The sequence below is a fragment of the Panicum virgatum genome, chromosome 9N (genome assembly GCF_016808335.1).
Source record: "Panicum virgatum strain AP13 chromosome 9N, P.virgatum_v5, whole genome shotgun sequence".
Taxonomy (NCBI): Eukaryota; Viridiplantae; Streptophyta; class Magnoliopsida; order Poales; family Poaceae; genus Panicum; species Panicum virgatum.
The window spans coordinates 70,127,734-70,152,506 of record NC_053153.1 but is presented as its reverse complement, the minus strand read 5'-3'; the positions used below and the strand labels follow the sequence as shown (position 1 = coordinate 70,152,506).

At 45.0% G+C, this 24,773-nt stretch overlaps 3 protein-coding genes and 1 pseudogene across 9 annotated transcripts; 3 read left to right on the top strand and 1 right to left on the bottom strand.

Moving 5' to 3' along the window:
* Positions 1–236: 236 nt before the first annotated feature.
* Positions 237–8,069, top strand: LOC120692207 (SH3 domain-containing protein 2-like). Of its 7 annotated transcripts, none has more exons than XR_005682521.1 (13): positions 279–569; positions 992–1,108; positions 1,205–1,274; positions 1,359–1,507; positions 1,695–1,796; positions 1,880–2,080; positions 2,616–2,678; positions 2,792–2,968; positions 3,641–3,715; positions 3,997–4,094; positions 4,774–5,491; positions 5,967–6,052; positions 7,481–8,056. XR_005682521.1 is itself a non-coding variant. In XM_039975449.1 (11 exons), exons 1-11 carry the CDS (start codon positions 510–512, stop codon positions 5,288–5,290), a joined length of 1,629 nt encoding a protein of 542 aa, XP_039831383.1. In that variant the 5' UTR covers positions 279–509; the 3' UTR covers positions 5,291–8,056. The 7 variants fall into 7 exon arrangements, 2 of the variants coding, with proteins under 2 accessions (XP_039831385.1, XP_039831383.1); XR_005682520.1 differs by having other exon boundaries at positions 7,477–8,056; XR_005682519.1 differs by having other exon boundaries at positions 5,967–8,069.
* A 2,949-nt stretch (positions 8,070–11,018) lies between these two features.
* On the top strand, positions 11,019–16,854 carry LOC120689850 (LRR receptor-like serine/threonine-protein kinase FEI 1). The gene is made up of 14 exons (XM_039972280.1): positions 11,019–11,418; positions 11,979–12,216; positions 12,298–12,433; positions 12,622–12,693; positions 12,779–12,850; positions 13,020–13,091; positions 13,246–13,317; positions 13,411–13,482; positions 13,611–13,705; positions 14,741–14,911; positions 14,999–15,331; positions 15,796–16,041; positions 16,166–16,299; positions 16,414–16,854. Exons 2-14 carry the CDS (start codon positions 12,123–12,125, stop codon positions 16,624–16,626), a joined length of 1,782 nt encoding a protein of 593 aa, XP_039828214.1. The 5' UTR covers positions 11,019–11,418; positions 11,979–12,122; the 3' UTR covers positions 16,627–16,854.
* Positions 16,855–17,054: 200 nt separating this feature from the next.
* Positions 17,055–17,737, bottom strand: LOC120689312 (18.1 kDa class I heat shock protein-like; the record flags this gene model as incomplete). The annotated part of the gene is made up of 1 exon (XM_039971610.1): positions 17,055–17,737. A coding segment is annotated over one exon (390 nt), but the record flags the coding sequence as incomplete, so codon positions are not given.
* Positions 17,738–18,515: 778 nt separating this feature from the next.
* LOC120691733 lies at positions 18,516–19,040 on the top strand (annotated as a pseudogene).
* Positions 19,041–24,773: the final 5,733 nt, after the last annotated feature.

Genomic DNA, 24,773 nt, shown 5'->3' with positions numbered 1-24,773 from the left:
GCTTCCGAACTCGGAGTCGTTCTCTCGCCTTGTCGACTCGCGGCCGCGACGGGCGCCGCCGACCATTTGGTTGGCAGGCGGCAGCCGGCAGCCAAGTCCAGCACCGCGCACAGCCGGCGAGTCGCCGTCGCGAGTGTTTCCTCTGGCCTGCCCGCCCCCCGCGGCCGCGTGCAGCAGTTTCCCCTCGCCTTTTACCCTTTTTAACGGTTGCCATTTGCCAGCCGCGCGACAACGGCAGCAACCGCTACAGCGAAGCAGGCGAGGCAGAGGCCCGGCCCCCCACCCTCCCTCCCTCACCCACCCCACCACACGCCACTACACCACCACCGCACTCGCGCCGGAGGGAACAAAACGCGGAGTGGCCGCGCAGGATCGGACGAGGCGCGGTCTACGGTTTGCCACCACTGTACACCACACCGGCGCGCTACCCGCCTGCCCTGCTACTGTTCCTCCGTCTCCGCACCACTGTTGCTTTCCCCAATCCGATCCTCCGTGGTCGATTGCCGCGGATGGAGGCGTTGAAGAAGCACGCCAGCAAGCTCCGGGAGCAAGTCTCCAAGCAGCAGAAGGTACGGGCTCCCCTCCGAATTCGAGCGGTTCTGCTTCGCACCAATCACGCGGGCGTGGCTGGGACTGGGATGCGCGCCGGGATACCGAAATTTTAGCAGTCCCCGAGAGGAAGCGGCCGCGAGCCTCCTCTAGTTTGTGTGCTTGCTCACACGGTTGATTGCTTTAGCACAAGTAGTTTTAGGCTGGGATTGGAATTTCGAGTTTCTGGATGGTGTGTGTGTGATTGGGAGAGTAGGAGCTATTTGCTTATTGGAAGGAATGGAATTGCTTGTGTCCTTATGGGTACCTGAGCACTGCTCAGTTCTTAGGCGCTGGCCCGTGGCTGCTGAAGCTTATTTCACTAATTCGCATAAACTGTGAACCATTCCCTTAATTCCTTGTCTCTGTGGCCTCCTTGAGAGAATTATGTGTCATGATGCAGGCGGTTTTCAAGCAATTCAGTGCGCGATATAATCAAGACCCCTCTCTTGTCGATGAAGCGGAGCTTGAGTGCCACCAGAATCTCCAGAGGCTTTACAGTACTACTAGAGCCGCTAAGGTATTAGATAACTTCTGTTTGCTACATACGTAACAAGAAATACTAGCCTAGCTGATTGTTTAGATTTTGTCTTGGCAAAAAATTCCTGTTTTGTAGCATTTCCAGCGAAATATTGTACGAGGCGTGGAAGGTTTCATTGCCATTAGCACCAAACAGATGGAGATTGGTGAGTTTTTGTGCTTACTTTTTTGCAGCTATATGTGTGCGTGCTTCCATCTTGGAAAATCATGATATGATGTTCCTTCTGTAGTGAAAAGACTAGCTGAGGATTGTTGCAAATATGGAGTCGACAATGAACATTTTGGTTTTGCTCTTGCAAAGGCATCTGTGGAGTTTGGTAATTCTCATAAACAAATAGAGAAAGAGCGGGAGGATCTTCTTAAAGTTCTTGGAGAGCAGGTGATGGCAAATTTTCACTTGCTTTTTTCTAAAAAAATAAAATAAAATTTTCACTTGTTGATATAACTTTCAGAAATTTGCGTGCTCCTTATAGTGACGTATTGTTTTATCTTAGTCACATAAGTTGATGTACCTTTGATCTTAACTAAAGTTGTTTAACTTATTGAATTTACTTATAACTTTACAGGTTTTTGAGCCTCTCCGAGAAATGATAATGAGTGCTCCCCTTGAAGATGCTCGCTTGCTAACTTACCGTTATCAACGGATCAGACAAGACATGGAGTCTCAGGTAACAAAGTAAAGAAAGGAAAGTTCTATTCTATGGAGACTAGTGCCAGCTGCTAATTTTGAGTTTTATTTCTTACTCCTTAGATAGCTGATGTGACGAGAAAGCAACTTAAGTCCAAGGAAAGTAGTGGCAACACAGATAACTCTGTAAAACTGCAACATGCAGAATCAAAATTATCAGATCTTCGAACTACACTGGCAGCATTAGGAAGAGAAGCAACTGCAGCTATGGAGGCTGTAGAGGCTCAGCAACAGCAAGCTACATATGAACGTCTCCTTGCAATGGTATGCTATGGGTCACTGTTCTTTCAAAATCTTCATATATCAAGTGAAGGTGCATGATCCATTTTCATGGATTAGGAGCCTGTGGTGACCATTGAATCCTCTCAGGCCTTTTCACCTCAACAACCTAAACTTAGTCGCTAGACTGCTTCTTCTAAAAAATTGCCATCCCTTGGTTCTATTTTCAGCATAGCTCGTGTATATAATTCTTCTTTGTTTTGCCTTTTCAGCCTGGATGTGAGGGTTGGAACCATCCCTAGTGTTTATCCTATAAATATGATTAATCGATCATCCCACATTTTGAACCGCTTTGACTGTCTTCAAATGTCATAGAAGTAGTAGAATTTGCTTGTTAACAATAAATGTTTGAAACTTCCTGGATAAGTCATGAGTTCCAGTACTGCCATTTTGCAACTGTATCTGTGAACCTAAGCATACTTCTATTATTTTGGCTGAACAAAGTTTGTCACTCATCCACAGAAAGTTTATTCGATAAAGAATTAGATGGATTCTGACAGCCCTTGTTCCATTCTTACAGGTTGATGCTGAGAGAACGTATCATCAAAACGCTGCTGATATTCTGAATAAACTCCATGATGAGGTGCACAACTGTTACAGTAAAATGTGCCCTTTTTTCACCTGGATAGCTAGTTTGCAATATTAAACCTGTATATGCATAAGATCACTGTGTTTTCATTTTTCTCATATGTGCAGATGCTCCTTGCAAGGCATCATAGTGAAACAATAAAACATTATGATGAACAGTCATCAGAGCCTGAATCGGAAACTGCTCCAGCGCAAGTGCACTCAGATAGCACATCTGAAGATCCAGTATTAACTAAACCTAGCGAATCCACAGGGAATGGTCAGGAGGTACAATTTCTTGGGGAGGTATGATTGATTTGGGCACTGTATGTTGTGAATATCATTCTCTTGTATATATCATGCGTCACTTTTGGCAATATATTCACTCCAAGCTCATCATAGTTCAGTATGGTATGTTAGAATTTGAACTTCTACATTATGAGGTTTATCCTATCTGTTTTTAAGATAGATAGATAGATAATTTGGTGGAGATTTTGGAAGTGCCACATAGTTTTATCTGATACCTCTCTGCTAGTTACTTTCCAGTTAAATTATAGATATATCTCCTAAGATATAGCATTTTAATGGCTAATTTTGTGTAAACATGATATGAATCTCACTCATTCTCCAGTCACTTGCTACCATTTGGTGTTGCTGTTGCATGAGAAACCCTGAAATGGACCAGTTTTTACTGGATACAAGACAAGCCTGAAACTTTGTGGAGTTCTATTTCTGATCCCAACCCAGTTTAAGTGAATAATTGATTTGATTGGTGATGGTGTAGACTGCTACATGCCTACATTTTCAACAAAGCTTGACACAAACAATATGTTTCATCGCAGTCCTATTTTACATCAGTAAATACTATCACCTGTGTCATGCTAATACAAATAGTAATCGCACAATCAGTATTAAGTGCTGAACTAAGCAGCATAATATTCTATTAGCTGAGGAATTCACAAGTTGCTTTTTGGGCAGGTTATTCATCCATTCGATGCTCAGGCTGATGGTGAGCTCAGTCTATCTGTGGGCGAATATGTTGTGGTCCGCCAGGTACAGATGATTTGCGTTATTGTTGGCAACTAAGTTTTATCAATGCCGTGGGAAACCTCATGGCCTTGTTGTGAAGCAGGATATATTGTAAATGCGTAGCTCCCTTCTAAGTAGTCTATAATCCATAACGGCAGCATCCTATTGTGTAGTTGTGTAACCATCGCAAGAAAGCAAACGGATGGAAGACAGCTTATAGTTGTCTTGCTCGTATATTTTTGTTAATTCTCTGGGAGATATTAAGGTGACTGGATGCTGACTAAGCACTTTGTCCTTCTTCACAGGTGGCATCAAACGGTTGGTCGGAAGGGGAATGCAAGGGAAAGGCTGGCTGGTTCCCATCTGCCTATGTGAGCGGAGGGACAAAGCCCCGGCAAGCAAGGTGATAGAGCCTGGACTTCTGACTACTTGATCCATCACGTACTTATTGGTTCTGACTTGCTGTCATCGTCCTTTGTCTTCATCATTGTACATGACATGTTGGATGAGCGATTAGTGTTCCGTAGAACTTTTTACCTTCTTGTGCAGATTATTGTTCTTCTACTGAGCTTTTCCCTTGCTTGGTAACTGTATGTAAAGTGTAGTTTTGGGCCCTAGGATTTCTTTTTGGTATATGACCATGTACAGAACTATTGGTGACGAGAAGCTGTCAACTTGCCCTTTATATTCGGACATCATGCTTCCTGCCAAATCTATCTATCTATACTCCTGCCAAATTTATCTATCTATATTATAAAGATCCTTAACTTTTGAAGTCGTCTTCCACCAAAAAATTTCCTACCCACTCTTCACATTCTCCTTCGCTGTTCCCACATGTAAGCAAAGTGGACATGGAAATCTAGAAGATCAAGAAAAAAAATGTGGTTTCTAAAATGTTTCCCACACTTTGGCCCCATTTTTTTTCACCAGCGCCGGATCTAACCGCCCCCGTACCCACCGTGAGGGCCCACACGGCGGGTCGGCCAGCAAATCACGCAGTTGCCAAACCAGCTAGGCGCGCTGTCTACGGCGATTGCGTAGTTGCCAAACCAATCAGACTAATGCCGCCTCAATTGCTGCAGCGGCGCCCTCCTCCCCTCTGGCTCGGCGAAGGCCCGCACGGCGCCGGATCCGAGCGCGGCGGAGGCCATGGCGCGGCGGCACCCCGCCGGCTGCACCTCCCCGCCGGTCCGGTCCGCGCGCGGCGGGCGCGACCGCGTGGCGACGGCCTCCTCGCGGCGGCGGCGGCCGGGCCCCGCGCGTGGATCCGGCCGACCGGCGGGGCTCCTGCCGGCGACAAGGCTGGCCGGCGGCGGGCAAGGCGGCATGGCGACCAGCAAGAGCAGGCGGTCCCTGCGGGCATGGCGGCGCGGCCCAGGGCAGCGCGGGGGCGGGCGTCCAGCGCGCGCTCGCCGCGAGGGCGGTGTCGTCGTCCTCGCGGGTGCTGGCCGTCACGCCACGGCGTCCTTCGTGGGCGCGCTGCTCGCGTCCTCGCCCTGCGGGCTCCTGGTGGCCGCGCAGAGGTGCTTCCACCTGGAGAGTGGGGGTGGGGGCAAGGGCGGCGGCGTGGTGGAAGCTGTCCCGGAGAGGATGCACTGACGAGCAGGACTAGGGGCCGTCATTTCCCAGCGCCATCTCGTTCTGCCACTAGGATCAAATAAAGCTGTCGTGGATTGGTGCAGATGAGGAGATCCTCGCACCTCTTCTGCCACAAACAAGCACTACCCTACATCTTCGGCATTTGGCTATCCGACAAGGAGATCTGCACCTGCACGGGCTGAGCTTTTGCACCGACTAAAGGTGAAATTTCCTCTTCTTTCCCCACGGCTATGCAATATGGATATGAATCAATGAGTGCTGCCCATTTGTTCTTTCTGAATTTTAACACATAACGGATGCTATTAAATTTTATTTGGCAACCTACTGAATCTGAATCCATTGCTCATGTATAATTATTGTTTTGGTTTTTCAATGCATAGGTGCTGTTGAAGAGAAAAGAAAATAGAAATAAATTTTGATTCAGTCTGCATGATTCCCATCTTGAGTTGAGTTTAATTATTTTTGTACCATGTAGATTTTTAGGGATAAAGGTGAGATTTGAGAACTCGGTACTGCAGAAATTTTAGGGAAAATGCTGACAATTTTGGAATGGACCTGCCCGTATTTTTTCACTATTGTTTTTAAGACATGAGATTTTGATTTCATAAATCTTGTGGGTTGCTTTCTACCACCAATGGAATTTGGGTTGCAAATTGTGATTGGGATAATTGATCAGATTCCTTATTACGGCTTTCGGGAGCTTTGGCGGCATGGGTGGTGTAGTGGTGTTATCTTTGTGCTAATACTAACACTCATCATCAGGTTTGATCCAAACTTATTAACTGCAATTTCAAAGTGTAAGCACTTAACTGCTTCCTGTGGATGTTTTCTCCTGTGTGCGTACTTTGAAACCAACAACTTCCTGTCCACTATGATTATCAAGTTTATTTAGTACATGTGTTTCATGATTGATTCATGTGACCAGTGATATGCGTCTTCATATGATATATTTTCTTTTCGCTTGCTGTTGTAGTATACTTCTAGAAAGAGAGCCTTTGGCTAATTAGTCTCCTTTTATTATATATCCCAAAAGCTTTAGTTGCTGCTATTCTTTTCGGTAATATTTAAATGCCAGAATAATGCAACAACCAAGCCATTGTATTTAGAATAATTAGAATTTGATCTTTCTTTGGGCCAGTTTGTGAATTTTGAGCTGACCACTCTCACGACTATTCTGCTATGGAATTTACAGAATTCAATCTAAGAACTGAGATGCTACGCATTGGTAGCCTTTTAATCTTGTTAAAATTGGAGCAGTTTTAGCAACTAGCTTAATTACTTTCCAATTTGTGAACATCTTCTGTAGTTTGAGATATTCTCATGATGCAATATGTTAACCGAGAATGGTTTTTGTTCGTGAATAGATTATGTTGTTTGTCATATCGTTGTGGATGGATTTTGAAAAAAGAAAGAAATAACGTAACACTGGTGGGTTGGAGACAATGTTAATTAAATATTTTCACTTAGATAAATGACAAGATATGTCTGTTTTATGTGGTGAAAAGAGGCTATAATTTCCATGGTTGGAGAGAGTTTTGCAAGAGGATATCAATCCACTTACGAGATATTTTTATTTGGATTAATATCATTTTAGGGACTAGATGATAGGTTCCAGTAAAGTCTTTCAAAAAAGATATTCCAGTAAAGCCTTTGGGGTGTTTTTTTTTATTTTTGGAAAGGGCTGGTTTGAAGATTATTTTGACTAGCGACAGTATCACAGCTTCAGTGGACATTGAGGAGGGCTCAGACAATCTACAAGCAAGAAAAAATATTGTTTGTGTATATTGTCGCTCACTCACTATGGTGTGATTTTCAAAAGTTAGTCTGTATGTGTATGTGTAGAGTTATAACCTAGGTATGCCTTTTCATTTTGCACATATCAACAAAAATTTAATCAAAGTGTTAGGTTTGTTATAGCATCAAACTGTTAGGTTTGTTATAGCCAATGTAATCTTCGCATTTATCATGCTTGGTGGTTTACTTCCTGAATGCTATTATCATATTAAAAGTAGTGTCAATGAATGATAAAAATGATATCATAAATAAATTCCTGCAAGACCATTGTTGGTTTGGCGCGTTGTGCACTGGTCGAAGAGCTATTTACTGATTAATTTGTGGTTACCATGGTACTATACGCGATGGCAAAATAAGTGACTGACCTTATGCATCATGTTCTTATTGTGAAGTCAGCTTGATTAAGGTGTCACTAAAGTTATGCAGCTTATAGTTTTAACTACCGGAATCAGCATCAAGCAGCTTAGGGAGAAGGTCACTTTACTCAGAAACCCTTTTTTTTAGCACCTGCAATACCATTACCACTCAAGCTGCAGGAAAGCATCCCTTCCTAACACTCTACTCAGGCATGCCTTTGCAACTTGGTCCTTCATTGCGGAGACTTTTGACGACGACAACTGAGCAGCATGCATCGGATAGCATTTGACAATGCAGGAAGCATGCGGCAATGCGTATATGAGGCGACCAGTGGTGCAGATGGGGGAGGCATGGCCAGCTAGCGGTGGGAAAGCATACGGCAAGCCAGACATCGCCTATCGAGACCCACGGAAGAACGCAACTTCGCCTCCTACTCAGCGAGAGCTATTTGGAGCGTTATTCGGTTCGTTTGCAGTGAATAGAATGCAATGCATTATTGAAAAAGTAGTCGTGTTCGTAGCGGTATCATATTTCAAACATATTTTTATAATTATACACTCATACATACCATTATACACTATCATATAATATAACATTTATCTATTTTTATAATTATATACTTTTTTCATGTTTCAAATATTTTATCTATTTTTTACCACAATTGGGACATCGTTGTTTGTTTTCAGAATATATAGTTTCTCAAAAATGCTTGTTGCAACTAAAATTTTATGTTATATTTTTTGCAATATTGTTCTTCAGACACGTGCGATGTCGCACGTGCACCCTACTATTTATGCTAATGATTCCACAACAGTGAAGACTGGTACTGTCTGCCGGTGGTTATGATATGAAACACTATACGTGTAGAAGCATCGTATGGTGAAGTTCTCTTCAGAAAATTGTGAAGTCAAGTATTACCGATCAGAAACTAAGCCTGCTCCTCTCTATGGAACTCGTTGGCTACTAGCCTTCTGTAACTTTTTGGACATACAGGTTGATCTTACGAGAACTTGCTCTGCTAGGTACAAATTAATTGCCGTTGTTGTCCTTGTCCGCAACGAGAATAGAGAACAGGCGAAAGACGCAACTGAAGCGCCCTGTACATCTGACTGGGCAAAAGGAGCTCGCTGATTGGATGCTTCCACCCAAGTTTATCCGAAGTCTGAACCTCAACTGGCGCAGAGAAACCCCTGCTTTCCCCCTCATCATTCACCGCCGCCCATAACCGCTGCTTTGCGCTGCCCAACTCCGCTGGGGCTGAATTTATTGAGCCAGACGCTCACATCTCTTCTGCTGCCGGCCTCGGCCCCGGTTGTTTTCCGCCGCGACACGCACATGGAGCCCGGAAAGCTTCACGGCTCCACCCCCTCGCGGATGCGGCGGCGGAGGCGAGAGCCGAGAGATGGATCATGGATGGATGCATCACGCGTCTGTCGCGTCAGGCAGGCCGGGGCATCGTCATTGCGCAAGTGGGGCGCTGTGGTGTGGTGTCCACGGATTGAAAATTGAAGGCTTGCGTTCCAGCGCTTCCCCACTCACCTGTCTGAGGCCGTTGGGGTCTCGCGCAGTTATGATGGCCGCCTGACTCGGCGCTGTTGCTCGTTTCGATCGAAAAGAACAGCAAGGAAGTCATGGATGCTGGAGACCTGCCAGTGATCCATTCGGCCTTGTCTGATCTAGCCGGTGTTGGATGGTAGCGACGGGTTCCTCTCCTCTCGCTATGCATTGGCTCACGTTCATCAATGCACTGTGCCACGGAATGGGGATTAGTTTGACTGTCACTTTGTGCTGCCTCGTTTAGATGTATGCAGTAAATTTTTTGAAAATGAATCTTTTAACATTTAAAGTATTAAACATAAACCAATCACAAAACTAATTGTAGAACTTATCTGTAAATTTCGAGATGAATTTAGAGCATCTCCAAGAACTTTTTCAAAATCTACTCTCTAAATTATCATTTGGAGAGTCATTTGAGTAAAAATCGTTTTCCATATCTTTGTCTTTTCCAACAATTCTTCTATATCTTATTTGTAGTCTAGAGAGCCATCCTTACTCTCCATCTTTGGCTAACATGAAATCCGGAATAGAGAATATCTATCTTTGGATATTCGTTTGAAGATGCTGTTGGAGGCTAATTTTTCATCAAAATCTCTATTTCTATAAATTAGAGAAGATATAGAGTCTCTTGGAGATGCTCTTAATGAGCCTAATTAGGCTATAATTAGATACTCCAATGATAGATTAATTAGTCTCATTAAATTCGTCTCGCAATTTACAAGCAAACTATGCAATTTATTTTTTATTTCGTTTAGATTTACTACTCCATGCATGTAAAATTCCCATTCGATGTGATAGTTTTGGAATTTTAAATTTTGCATCTAAACAAGGGATAAGTTTTCCCAACTTACTCCATGGCCATCTAACATTACATCTAAACTTTGACTTCGCTTCAGCAGCTAGGAGTGACTACCTACTAATCAAGCTGAAGCAGCAGTTTGGCGGGGAAATCTGGCTGCTGGCTTGGCAGATGGAGAGGGGTCACGTTGAGAGGATAGGACACCGGGTATGAGACAGCACAGCTCAGCTAGCAACCCCTGGATCGCCTCGTCGGTCAGGGGTTCGGCCCCACGCAGCAGCCCCTCCTTCCGCTTTTTCGGTTGATCCCCGGGGATTGGAAGGGGTTGTGAGGGATTTCGACTTGTTGGGATTTAATCCTTCCAACTCCTTATAATCCCCTTTCTCTTGCAATCCAATAAGACCTTAGGAGTATGTACTAGTACATGCACCTGTAGCACCGCCTTCAAGGGTTTTTTAGGGACACCTTCAAGCCATCAAAAGAACATTGGTAACAAAATTTCAGTCAACTAGAAATATTTAATATGTGTGACTTAAACCGCTATTTTTAATTACAATGTACAAAAAAATGTTATAAGTTCTGATATTGTGCCTTTCAAGACAAATATAAACACGTGGGTTTTGTGCTTTCAAACTAAATACATCGAAAGTTAATGGAAGTCATGACACTAATATATTGCGACAACCAATACATCAAACCTAGCACGGTGATATAAAAATTGCAACCACTTGCACCCAAGATCACCGAATCACCAAAAACTTCAAAAAAAACAAAATCCAAAATTATTTAGGGGTTTTAATATCATTCTACTTTTTCCATTAAAGCATTGCTATTGTAGGGTTTTAATAAACGTAAAATCGTAGGGTTTTATGAGAGCGTGCTTGCCCAAGTGGTTCATCAAGAGAAAGTATATGCGTGCCAAGAAGTTACATCTAATCCGTACTATGCAATATAGGGCATGCAACATTGCAGCACCCATCACAAGCTTTTTTTTTTTTTGGAACGCGCCCATCACAAGCTAGGAACGCTCCCTCTCTTTCACGGGAGGAATCTCTCGCTTTCTCGGCCCCAAACGATATGTCATTCTCAGTCCGCATGCCACCCACGTACATGCGCCCCTGATTGCCCAATCGATTTTAGCGGCGAGCCGACGGGGAAGAAAAAACAGCAAGGGGAGTAGAAAAAGGCAGGGAAATCGGCGCGACGAGCAAAAATCGGGGCTGATTAGCTGTGCGTCCCGTGTCCCGTTCCTCCGTCGCCCACCACCGCACGCGGACAAAACCGCTCGCCCTCACGGCCCGGGCTCGCCGCTCGCCGCTCGCCTCACTCCCCCACCACCCCTCCCCCTCCCCCTCGCCCGCCCGCTCGCTCGCTCACCCAGGTCCAGTTCCCAATACACTGCTCTGCGCCACAGCACGGCGGCGGCCGACTAATCCCTCCAGCCCTTTCGCCGCCCTCCTCCGTCCCCTCGCCGCCGCTCGCCGCTGCCGCATCGTCCGGCCGTCGTCGCCTGACCCGCGGCGTCTGTCTGCTCCCCGCTCGCCGCCGCGGCAGCGAGCCCGGGCCCCGTCCCCAGATCGCCGCGGCGCTCCCCGTCGGCGTCAGCGTCGGCGCGGCGCAGGTACGCTGTTCTCACGCCGGATCTGCCGCTGTTCCCGCTGATTCGCGCCGGGTCTGGTGCCTGGCCGTAGTAAATGTTGACGCGTTAGGCTGCCGCCGTCCCCCAGATTGTTGCGCTCGGCTCGCGTGTCGGTAGTGCCGCGTGTAGATGGACTGTGCTTGAAGCCTCGAACGGGCTCTGGCTCAGGATGCATGCGCGCGTTTGGTAGTGCCGACTGGTGAGCTGGACATTTTTCCTGTCGTTTTGGAGGTTTCTGAAGGAGGCATTGAATTGCTGCGAGCTGGAACTGAGTGGCTGTGGATTTAAGCGGGGGGTGACAGGGCGCGTTAGCACCACGTTTTCTCTGTTTGAACTGGAGGATTTCTGCTTCTCCCCAGTTGTCATCCCCTTTTAAAGGCTTTTGTCGCTGAAACAATTACCTCTCCTTGTCTGAGTTGACATGTACCGCATTTGATCCAGTGTGTGTTTGATCTGGTGATGCCATGGTTGTTATTGGTTGAGGCGTTTCTTATTATGGCTTTGTCTAGTTAATTTAATTCTTATGATTCTTCGCATTCCAGGGTCGGAAATCTATTTGACCACGCTGTAGTGGCCACGTGTTAAATCCATCTCTGGAGTCAAAGACACACGCCAATATGCTTCAATGACACCTGGAAACTGGAATAGTATGTGCTGATTTTATATGCTTCATCAGCTGATTATCAATGGGCTCTTTCCTAAGGAAACAGCCCAGCTACCTCTTCATTTTGTTAATTCTGCACCTGGTTGCTCATGAGGCAAGAACACTGAGTTCGGATGGTATGTGATGATTATGTTGCTATTTGCAGAGCATTTTCCCCCGCCTTATCCAAAATGCTAACATTCAAAGTTCTCGTACAGGCGAAGCACTTCTTGCCTTCAAGAAGGCAGTTACAAATTCAGATGGTGTCTTTCTAAATTGGCACGAGCAAGATGCAGACCCCTGCAACTGGAAGGGCGTTGGATGTGATAGTCATAGCAAGAGAGTGATTAATCTGTAAGAATGGAATAACTTTTTTCTCACTTAACTCAGTTGTGGATTGCTCAATATTTCATCTAGCTATTCACTGTTTTGCATCAGTAATTTGGTTTTTTTTATAGGATAGCATTTTTCTGACATTATAGAACGAAATTTTAATATGCTGAATTAAACTAGCATAAATATCTGACTACTCCTTCATTCAGGAATCTTGCATATCACAGATTAGTTGGGCCAATACCGCCAGAAATTGGAAGGGTAAATCAGTTGCAAACTTTGTAAGTTTGTTCCTAAAGCTGGCATTTTGTGACCTTTTCATGTTGGTTTGTATAAGCATCTAAATGGTTTTTTGTTGTTGTATAGATCACTGCAGGGGAATAGTTTGTATGGTTCACTCCCTCCTGAATTGGGAAACTGTACCAAGCTGCAGCAATTGTAAGTTTTCTAATGATTACTAGTCTGAATTATTCAGGGCATCAATGGTTTATAATGAATTAGTCCATGAATAATACTAAGTCAGATCATTTAATTGCATGCTTCTTATGCATTCCAGGCTTTACCGTGCTATAATGGCTTTGTTCTTTTGATGTGCAATGACTTGCAGGTATCTACAAGGAAATTATTTAAGTGGATACATCCCTTCAGAATTTGGTGATATGGTGGAAGTTGAGGCATTGTAAGTTCAGAGTGACATTTTTAAATTTCAATGGATTACTGACTAATTTTTAAAGTATCTGTTTTATTATCCACTCCATACCAGATCTCCCCCCCCCCCCCCCCCCCCCCCTCCAAATAGACTAATAATTGAGAGTAAATTTTTCCTGCTCCAGGGACTTATCCAGTAATACGTTGAGTGGATCTATTCCACATTCTCTTGACAAGCTGTCCAAACTTACATCATTGTAAGTGTTTTTTCCCTTGTTGATAATGGTCGTGACAAATCAATGGTTATAAATAATTTATGGAAGAAAATTTACTTTTGCAACCTTGTCCAGCAATGTTTCCATGAACTTCCTGACAGGAGAAATACCATCTTCTGGTTCACTTGTCAATTTCAATGAGACTTCGTGAGTTATTTTTCTCTGTTTTATTCAGGATCGTATCTATCTTATTCGCAATCCTCTCCATAGTCCAATGAGTAGCAATACATTCTCATTTTCTTGGATCCCAACTGAATTTGATTTTGATAATGTAGCTTCGTTGGGAACCTTGGTTTATGTGGGAAGCAGATTAACTCAGCGTGCAAAGATGCACTTCCATCGCCATCAAATGCTCCTCAGTCACCTTCAGGTACTAGATATATTTTTGTAACATCGTTCTTACAGTTGGGGGAAGGATCATATTATGTCTATTTATTTATTTGTTGATATCAGTGTGGTGTGTTTATGATCCAGTAGGTTACATGCTACTGGTAGTTTCGAGTTTTGTAAGTTGATATGTTTGACTCTTCTCTTTTAGGTTAACAGATGGACCTAGAGGCTATAACTTTTAATCTTAGTATGTTAAGAACCATATGTGACTAACTGTGGTCCAATATTCCACTTGGGAAATTTAAGGCTCTCTAATACACACTTTAAGTCTTATAAACTCTGACATGTCCAATATCCCACTTGGGGAATTAAAAACTTTCTAATACAGCTAATCTATGATAACTGATACTCTTGTTTGCCTCATACTCATAGCATGTGCTTGCATGCTATAAAAGATGAACCTTGTATAGAATACCGAAACGGTTACAAGGATACATTGCAACATGGAAAATTATGGTGAAGCTGAAACCAAGTCCTTAACCTTTTGACGTTGGATATTTTATCTTAGACAAAAAGATGGTGATAACAAATAACCTACCCTCTGATCCTCTTGTGCGCATCTATCTACAAAGATGGTGGTAACGAATAACCAACCCTCTGATCCTCTTGTGGGCATCTATCTACAAATGAAACCATGCTTTGGGTGAGAATTGAGAATATTATTACTGTTTGCTTTGGTTGATTTGCTCTTAGCCACACATCGGCCTTAAAGAACCCCCCCCCCCCCCCCCCCTGCTTGTTATCTAAAGGGGGGATACAAATCTGCATGCTAATGTGATTGGCATAGGAGCCATTCTAGCCTCAACTCTTTCAAGTCCTAAAGGAATTTGATCTGGTGCCTTTCCTGCTTAATGAACCTTCTTGCACTTAGTAGTTTATCCATGTGAGGCCTTCAGTAGTTGCAATTCAAGATCTAATATATTATAGCTTTTGTGTCCAACAATTTCTTAACTTCTCCCCCTTTCAACTCTAGTTTCTGACATTCCTTATGTATTTTGGTGTTGTCATACAACAGATGACGTGTTTAATAAAAAGAATGGGAAGAATTCTACCAGACTTGTTATTAGTGCAGTAGCAACAGTTGGAGCTCTCCTATTGGTGGCTTTAATGTGTTTCTGGGGTTGCTTTCTTTACAAGAATTTCGGAAAGAAAGATATACGTGGTTTCAGGGTTGAGCTTTGTGGAGGTAATAACTATTTTATGGAATATCCTGTGCAAGTACTTTTTTCTTTGGGAATTGTCTTATGAATTATGATATTGCTTGATTTTTCAGGCTCTTCTGTTGTGATGTTCCATGGCGACCTTCCATACTCCTCAAAAGACATCCTCAAGAAACTAGAGACTATGGATGAGGAAAATATCATTGGAGCAGGGGGCTTTGGAACTGTTTATAAACTTGCAATGGATGATGGGAATGTCTTTGCATTGAAAAGAATAGTGAAAACAAATGAAGGGCTAGATCGGTTCTTTGATAGAGAACTTGAGATATTGGGAAGTGTTAAACATCGTTATCTGGTCAACCTTCGTGGTTACTGCAACTCTCCTTCATCCAAACTTTTGATATATGACTATCTTCAAGGTGGAAGCCTGGATGAAGTGTTGCATGGTAAATTGCTATCTTTGTTCGTCGTCCCATTGGTTGGATCAATTTCATGGTTAGTTGTATTTAAATCAACACATTATCAAGGTTGTGAACAGTCCATTTACCAAAATGACAAACTAAGCATGCCTTTGCTCAAAGTGAGCGATAATTTTGTGCTTTTGAAGTTTTTTTAACACACTAGTCCTAGCATTTGGCCAACGTGATATTGAAATCTGGACATCCTGAGTCCAGGATCTGTCCTGTAAGCAAAACCATGACTGTAAGAGCTGCATTAGCCAGATATTCCAGTCGTGGAGACCAAGAAATATCCTAGTAGTAGACCTGAATTACAGCTAGAATATGAGGGAAGTCATGTACATTGGTTCATTACTGTATTAGTGCGATTTCAATCTCTGATTGACTAAGCTTTCTTGTTTAGATGGTTAGTGCCATTTCCTTACATTGTTTCTGTCCAAAAATCTTTGCAGAAAAGTCTGAACAGTTGGATTGGGATGCACGTATTAACATAATACTAGGAGCTGCAAAAGGCTTGTCATATTTGCATCATGACTGTTCACCTCGAATAATACATCGTGATATTAAGTCGAGCAACATTTTACTTGACGGCAATTTTGAGGCCCGTGTATCAGACTTTGGACTCGCAAAACTATTAGAGGATGAAGAATCACATATTACTACAATAGTTGCAGGAACATTTGGTTACCTTGCACCAGGTATGTGGAAGCTGTTCCATTGCATCCTATGAGAAAAGAGAACTGCTTGTGCCACTTTAGACTTTATTTTTATTGTTGAAATGTCGCTCTTAATGCACTGAGCTAATATTGACTAAGTTCACAGAGTATATGCAAAGTGGCAGAGCCACTGAGAAGACTGATGTCTACAGCTTTGGGGTTCTGGTACTTGAAATACTGAGTGGAAAGCGGCCTACTGATGCGTCATTCATTGAGAAGGGATTGAACATTGTTGGATGGGTATGACCTGTTATGACCTTTTCTTTCATATGCAGAACCTCATAGGTTCCATAATCTTTCTGACCATATATCCATTTAGAGTATTCCTGAAATTATCTTCTTATCCTTTGGCAGTTGAATTTTCTGTCTGGTGAGAATCGGGAGAGGGAAATTGTCGATCCCAACTGTGAAGGTGTGCAGATTGAGACCTTAGATGCTCTCCTTTCTCTAGCCAAGCAATGTGTAAGCTCTTTGCCAGAGGAGCGGCCGACAATGCACAGGGTGGTACAGATGCTGGAGTCGGATGTAATTACACCATGCCCTAGCGATTTCTACGATTCAGAGTAGTCTCCTGGACAAGCCACACTGCCCCCAATTTCCCGTCGAGGCGCATTCCTTCATTCTTTGCAGATATTGTGTAAATGCATTGCCGCGGTGTTTGGTGTCCAATGGGCTGGTTCAACGGGTGACATTTTTGCGTCTGTATACCTATGTATGTATCCGTCCTCTGCTACAGAGCTATTATATGTTGATTTAATAAGAGAACTTACCAATAGATTGGTGTGTGTTTAGCCATGCAAGATCTCCACAAGTGGGGGGGATCGAGCCCGACCGGCATTTTCTGTTGATTCCATGTGTTGGATACTTCTAATTTTCCAACTTCTAGTTTCGCAATAGAGGGGTCCAGAATTTGTAAGGAACAGAGAGCTAACCTACCACGATGGTGATCGGCAGGCACAAGTTAACCTTACGAGTAAGGAAAGGGAGATGCGGAATTAGCAACTCACGTAATAGAAATTTATTGAAACTGGGTTTTGTGCAAACTCGACACTGATCCACAAATTACAAGACTCAAAAGACTTCTCGACACTGATCCACAAATTACAAGACTCAAAGACTTCGACTTCGGTTATCTTTACAAAACACTGCAGCCACGGCTCATGTTCAATTTTCCAAACCACATCTGAAGCTTTACTCGGACTCGGACGCTAACACTAGCACAAGAATGGAAGAACAGACTCCACGTCGAGCGACTCCACACGACGCAAAAACAGCCAGGCTCCCGGCTCTAGCCGGTGATCTGGACGGGCTTGACCTCGGGCTTCTTGACCTCCTCCTTGGGCACGGTGACGGTGAGCACGCCATTCTCCATGGACGCGCTGATCTGCTCCGTCTTGGCGTTCTCCGGCAGCCTGAACCGGCGCAGGAACTTGCCGCTGCTGCGCTCCACCCTGTGCCACTTGTCGTTCTCCTCCTGCTCCTTGTTGCGCTCGCCGTTGATCTGGAGCACGTTGCCGTCCTCGACCTCCACCTTGACCTCCTCCTTCTTCAGCCCCGGGACGTCCGCCTTGAACACGTGAGCCTCCGGGGTCTCCTTCCAGTCGATGCGGGCGCCGGCGAAGGCCGCGGTCTCAGAGTTGGTGCCTGCAAACGAGGGGAAGAGGCTGCTGCCGCTGCTTTAGGTGGGTGGTTGCTTGGTGTTCGAGTGACGCGGGAGACCCCAAGTCTGGGATTGCTGTTGCTTCGATGATTATTGATTCAGGCTCGCGTGTGTGTTTCTCGGCTGTTCTGAGTTCTGCAAGCGTCTGACGCGGGGACGGGTCCATTTATAGCAGGCGACGGTAGGGCTCGCTATGGGCTTCCGGAAGTATCTCGTGTGGCGCTGCTTGGGCTAGAAGCTACTAGATCTTGTACTTGGGCCAAAATTCAAACAGTCTGTAGCCTGCTAGAATGATCTGGAACCTTCTTCATTCGACTTAGTGGAGTACAACAATGGGTTCTCTTCTCTCGTAGTACAACCTTCTTCATTTCTGGCCCAACCCAAATCCAGCGGCAACAAGCAGTTCCGCGTGCGAGCCAGAACAATCCGGAAGCCCACCGCGGCCTAAGTCCCGTCGTCGTCGGGGCGCTATAAATTCACGTCGGCCCGCCGCCTCAGAGCCAGCAGCCCAGCAAGCAAACTCGGAAGTGACTGAGGCCCTTTAGTTCGCAAAAGTTTTTTTACATTACCCATCACATCGAATCTTCGAACACATATTCTTTCAAAAAAAAATCTTCGAACACATACATGAAATATTAAAAGCAGTTAAAAAAATAATTAATTATATAGTTCAACGGTAAATGACAAGATGAATCTTTTAAGTCTAATTAATTTATGATTAAATATTAATTGTCAAGTAACAACGAAAGGGCTATACTAGTCAAATTCAAAAAATTTCGCGAATAAACAGGCTCTAACGATCAGAGGCGTCTTTCAGAGCGCAGCAGTTCGCCGACAAAACCCACTCCAACCTTCAATCCCGATCATCATTCAACGACCATGTCGCTGATCCGCCGCAGCAACGTGTTCGACCCTTTCTCCCTCGACCTCTGGGATCCCTTCGAGGGCTTCCCCTTCGGCTCCGGCAGCGGCAGCCTCCTCCCGCGCATTTCCACTGACTCCAACACTGCGGCGTTCGCCGGCGCGCGCAGCGACTGGAAGGAGACCCCGGAGGCCCACGTGTTCAAGGCCGACGTCCCAGGGCTGAAGAAGGAGGTGAAGGTGGAGGTCGATGACGTCAACGTGCTCCAGATCAGCGGCGAGCGGAGCAAGGCACAGGGTGGAGCGCAGCAGCGGCAAGTTCCTGCGCCGGTTCAGGCTACCGGAGAACGCCAAGACGGAGCAGATCAGCGCGTCCATACAGAACGGCGTGCTCACCGTCACCGTGCCCGAGGAGGAGGTCAAGAAGCCCGAGGTCAAGCCCGTCCAGATCACCGGCTAAAAACGGATGCTTCATGGGGTTCAGACTTCAGAGGAAGATCCGATTACCTGTGCAAACTGCAAACTACGTATATCGTCAGAGTTCATAGTGTCCCGGCGTGCCACTCCTCCGTGGATGCCGTCGAGACGTCTTGTGGCTCTGAGCTCTGAGGTCTGTGTCCATGGTGTTGTGACTCGTGAGTCGTGAGCTACTAGTACTGCGTTTGGTTTGGTAACACAAGTAGCACAAACTTTGATTAATAACTAGATGTACTAAATAAAGACAGTTTGTAAAACTAACTCCATAACTCCTGCACTATTTCGCAAGAAAAATTTAATGAGACCTTTGATCGCACGATTAGAAGTTGGTTACTATACCATCACTGTAGCCAATAATTAATTAATTACCGTCATTAGATTCGTCACGCAAAGTTACACTCATCCGCGAAAGGTTTTGCAAATAAACTTCGTTTAATACATCATGCATTGAAGATTTTCTTTTATGCTAGGTGTGCTACAAGTGAACCAAACAAGGTCTAATCATAAAGTGTGTAATACTACTAAGTGTTGGTTTTTCTTGAAAAAAAATATTTCGTCATTAGATTCGTCGCGTAAAATTACACTCATCCGTGAAAAGGTTTTGCAAATAAACTTCGTTTAGTACATCAAGCATTGAAGATTCTCTTTTGTGCTAGGTGTGCTACAAGTGAACCAAACAGGGCCTACTCCTTGTTTAAATGCCTTCAAAATTTCAAAATTTTACAAGATTTTCGTCACATCGAATCTTTAAACGCATGCATGAAATATTAAATATAGCTAAATAAAATAACTAATTATACAATTTGTCTATAATTTGTGAGACGAATCTTTTCTAGTTAACCCATGACGAGACAATAATTACTAAATACAAATAAAAGTGATACATTGTTTTACGCCCAAAACTTTACGCATCTAAATAAAACCCTAATCATAAAGTGTGTAATACTACCAAGTGTTGGTTTTCCTTGAAAAAAAAATGTTTTGAATTAACAGTGTTTCGCCTTTAAAGTACTGATGCAAACCAATGAACGAACCCAAACAACAGAAAGCCCCATGTCAGACAGGTACCGCACACTGACGCCCAGATAAGAAGGTTAAGCGGATGAGCTGTGAAATCGTTTAATAAATCTTGAAAAGGTTGATTATCTCATTTAATTAAGCTGCGATGCAGCCACGATATTTTGGTGAAGCACTCTGAGCCTGCTGGATAAATGTACGACGAATGTGTCTCTGAGACATGTTCAGAAGTTGAGATGCTGCCGCTCCAGCCAGCATGATGACCAGGTCCGTACCGGCAAATTCGAGGCACTGTGCGAAACAATGGACTCGGCCCTAGTGGCCCTAATGCAGGATTGCGAATACCAAGCGATAGCAACCGGCAAGCGCGATGTGCTGTGTGAAAGCACAAATATTAGAAGTCACACGTGTGACTGGCAGTTAAATCATCACAAAAAGTCTAATAATTATTTTTTTGTTCCGGAATAATTTCTTTTATGGGAAAATTCGATTCATGCCACCACAACTCCGTGAAATTGGGTTTCACGTTGAAAATCATGCCACTCAATGGCATGGATTTCAACATGAAATCCAACTTCGTGAAATTGTAGTGGCATGGATCCAACTGACCCTTCTTTTATTGCCGGAACAATTGTTATTGTTTGAGCAACAAAAATTTTTCCAAAAAAAAGTTTGTTCTAGCAACAAAGCATTGAGGGCCCTGGTTTATTAGGCCGATTTTAGGTTCAAAATATGGAATCCTGGAGAGGTTGTGGTGCTGTGATAGGTCCACTTGAGATCACACATGTGACCCTGAGTAGCACCTATGTAAAAGGAAGTGATACGCCTACACTGATTTATCTTTTAGGAGCAATTTGGGTCATATTTTGCCACAAATTAAATCAACAATCAACTAAATTAAAGTATTTACATGACTATATCTAATGTATATCTAATATTTTGGGGGCCTTTCGAATTCGGGGGGCCTGTGCGGTCGCACGGCCCGCACGTGCCTAGATACGGGCCTGATGATGACGCTTGAACGGCTAGTGTACTAGCCAAGTAACACTGCTCGGCCAGTGCACGCATTGGATGATGCTTGCTCGATTGGCTCACCATCTTGCAGCCTGTTCGGCTGGTGGTTTTGTCCCGGCTGTTTACTGTAGCAGCTGGTTTTTATAAGAGACGGCTGATTACTGTAGCAACTACACGTGATATAAACTCGATTACGCGTGTGAGAACATACTTACTGTAGCAGCTGGTTTTTATGAGAGACGGCTGATTACTGTAGCAACTACACGTGATATAAACTCGATTACGCGTGTGAGAACATACTGTACTAGTACTGTAGCTACATTGGTACTGTAGCTACAGTAAACAGCCAAAAAAAAAGATCAGCACAGCCGAACAGGGCCTGCGACTACGACGCAATGAATCAAAAGTTTCTAAATTGCAGACGTACCTGCGACTACGACGCAATGAATCAAAAGTTTTAAATTTTTCGCCGTTGTCATCTCAGTCCACAAACTTTTAAAGTATGTCATTACCATTTTTAAATTCAGTTCGGATTTCTAAGAGCAACTCCAGCAGACTCTCTATCAAACCCCTACCAAAAATTTGAAGGGTGAAATAAATAAAAAAACAACTCCAACAGATCCTCCACTTGAGTCCCTAAACTAGGGAGGCCTCTAAATTTTTCCCTCCACCCCTAGGCCTGGGTCTCTAGGGAGCTCTCTCTCTCTGGGCCCCACTCAACAGCCTCTCTACACTTGAATGAAGGCTCAAATATGAGGACTTCTGCTGGAGTTGGATGTATTATTTGGAGAGTATGAGATGGAGACCAGTCCCTAAAAACTATATGAATTTGGGAGCTATTGCTGGAGATGCTCTAATTTCTCCATAACGGGTCCAGCTAACCTTATCTTTATGCAAACACCCCCTGCTCGTTTGTTCCTTAATAGAAAAGCATCATCAAGCATCAAGAATCGATCTGTTCTCGCCGCCGCCATGGCTTGGTCTCCTGACCAGGGTTCACCAAACCGGTGGGAACCGGTCCGGTTTGACCGGTCAAACCGGTCCGGACCGGTTCCGGTTTGGGCCGGTACCAAACCGGCCCAAATTCAAAATTCAAATTTGAATTCAAAAAAAATGAAAAATTCCCAAAAAAAATTCTAAAAATACTTCAAGGTGCGACGAATCTAATGGTGTTAAATTTTCTCAAAAATTCGTTCATTTAGTATAGTTTGCGGGGATTTGAAGTTAAACAAAAAAACGTGCATATAAAAGTATACAAATACAATGTAAAAATAGTACAAAATAGGGTTGGAGGGTTCATTTAGGCTAAAATATGTTATACAAACATTTATTTAGTATACTTTGCGGGCATTTGAATTTAAATCAAAAACAAAAAAAATGTGAATTTGGCCGGTTACCGGTCAAACCGACCGGTAAGCCGGTCCGAACCGATTGCACGGCGGCTTTTGAATTCAAATTTGAATTTGACTGGTTCCGATCTGTTTCCGGCCAAACCAGACCGGTATACCGGAACCGGACTCCACCGGTTTGGCCGGACCGGTCGGTGAGTTAAACCGTGCTCCTGACAGCGACTCCTCCGCGTGTGAGATCGATCGCTTCGCTCGCCGCCGCCATCTCTTCGTCTCCCGCCCAGCGACCCCTCTGCGCGTGAGAAACGAGCGCGTCTGGCAGGTGACCATGGCTGTGCAGTGCAGGTCGGTGGTGAGCAAGCAACAAGCTATTGGCTTTCTTTGTTCGTGTGCAGGCAGCTCGGCGTGTCCCACCGGCGGCAGCAGCAAGCTGCTTGTTTTCCCTGGAACAGATCGATGGCGTGTCCCACCGGCGGCAGCAGCAAGCTGCTTGTTTTCCCTAGAACAGATCGATGGCGTGTCCCACCGGAGGCATCAGCAAGCGATGGCTGCGGCGAGCGGGTATTGATCTCTCGGAACAGATCGATTATCGATGCTTCATGGTGCTTTCTATTAAGAAACAAAAGAGCAGGGAGTTATTTGCATAAAGGTTAGGCCAGTTGGACCCAATATGGGGGAATTAGAGACCCGAATTAAGTTTAGGGATGACAATGATATATTTTAAAAGTTCGTAAACCGAAATGACACAGCTGAAAAAATTCAAGAACCAGTGGCGCACTTTACTCAATCAAAAGCTTTTTCCAAAAGAATACCTTTGGGATCCCAGCCACCAGACACTCAATCAGCAAAACTCCCCCACCAAAGCAGTTGGTGCAATCGCCTGCAGCCCACAATCTGGCAAAAGTCTGAACCAGACTTCCCAGCTGTATTCCAAAATCAGGTGACCAACGGTTTCGACCTCTTGCGCGCGCTCATCGTGATTCTGCTAGTTATGACGACGCAAAACGGGCCTTCCATGAATGAGTAGCCAGGCGAAAAACTTTGCTCTCCGTCACCGGGATTGCGTGCTACGCCCGGGAACTAATATTATTAACGTGCCATGACATAAACTTAGATATATCAATCAACTTGCAAAAAGAATTAGCAATTCACAAATGATCGTACATATGCATATACTTGGATGAGATGATTTAAGGCATCTCATTTTGTTTGTTGGGAAATGTATCGGATAGTTAAATGCTTTGGGTCGTGGTGTGGTAAACCACAGCCGGGTGGCGGAATGCACCCGCCTAAGCCCAGAGGGTGAGTACTCGAGGGTTAGCTAGGACTAGTTCGATCTCGCCCGAAGAACACGATGAACACACTAGGTTTAGAGTGGTTCGGACCGCCGGAGCGTAATACTCTACGTCCACTGTGTGTTGTATTGCTTTTGTTGTGAAGCTGAGTACCCAGAGAGTCTGAGGTGAGTCCGAGTGTGCTTGAAAGGTTGTTGTGTACAGCGAGCGCCTCCCTTTTATATCTCAAGGGAGGCGCGTACATGGCCGTTGGGTCCCCGACAGGTGGGCCCAACGATGTAGTATAAAATAACGTACTGCTCATGCATTATGGCGTTGCAGGCGGAGGAGATCTTATTCCTGGATTTCCTTCCCCGCCCGCGGGGATCCTCCGTCCAGCATATCCATGCCCCGTCTTGTCGAAACGACACCAGGCGTAGGTTGCGGCGTCGCCTGCAGCATAGCTGAACGGGCCGTGTAGCTTGCGGCGTAGGCGGCATGATGAAAAAGTGCCGAGCCGTCGTATCCATTTAATGCGATAGACGGGCTCTGCGCGGATGCGGCGCAGGCGGCTGCACTGTATAACTCGGTAATACGCGGTCTACAGTGAGATCTGACAAAGGCTGCCCCGCGTGCCGCGGCGACAGAGCACGCCTCAACCACCCGCATTGAATGCGGTGGGTGGACGAGTCTTCAAGCAGAAGACCCGCGCCTGCGGGACACGTGGAGCCTCCCCCCCCCCGGCGGTTTGCTGGCTCTATGGGAGGTCCAGACAGACGCGGGGTGGTCCCGGACCCCTATGGGGGGGTCCGGGCCCTTAGCTGTTGGCTCGGAGCTTCCCCTCCTCAGGGACACGTGGCGTCACCGGACCAGACCCAGAGCGGGAAGCGGGTCCGGGGCCGTTGGCCCAGTGAGGTAGGAGCCTGACCCATGGGGCCCGGCTGCTCCGCCCCTTATGGCGTAGTTACGGATGACTACGCGAGTCCTGCCTTGCTGCAGTAGAAGTGGGTATCCCTGCTACAGGGTACCGACAGTGGCCCCCGGGCCCACCTCAGGAGAGGT

Coding starts and splice junctions, on each gene's coding strand:
- LOC120689850 (XM_039972280.1), top strand. CDS start 12,123: ATGGGCTCTTTCCTAAGGAAACAGCCCAGCTACCTCTTCATTTTGTTA. Junction 12,434..12,621: donor AGCAAGAGAGTGATTAATCT/GTAAGAATGGAA, acceptor TCCTTCATTCAG/GAATCTTGCATATCACAGAT. Junction 12,851..13,019: donor TGTACCAAGCTGCAGCAATT/GTAAGTTTTCTA, acceptor AATGACTTGCAG/GTATCTACAAGGAAATTATT.
- LOC120692207 (XM_039975449.1), top strand. CDS start 510: ATGGAGGCGTTGAAGAAGCACGCCAGCAAGCTCCGGGAGCAAGTCTCC. Junction 3,716..3,996: donor AATATGTTGTGGTCCGCCAG/GTACAGATGATT, acceptor CCTTCTTCACAG/GTGGCATCAAACGGTTGGTC. Junction 4,095..4,773: donor ACAAAGCCCCGGCAAGCAAG/GTGATAGAGCCT, acceptor CAATTGCTGCAG/CGGCGCCCTCCTCCCCTCTG.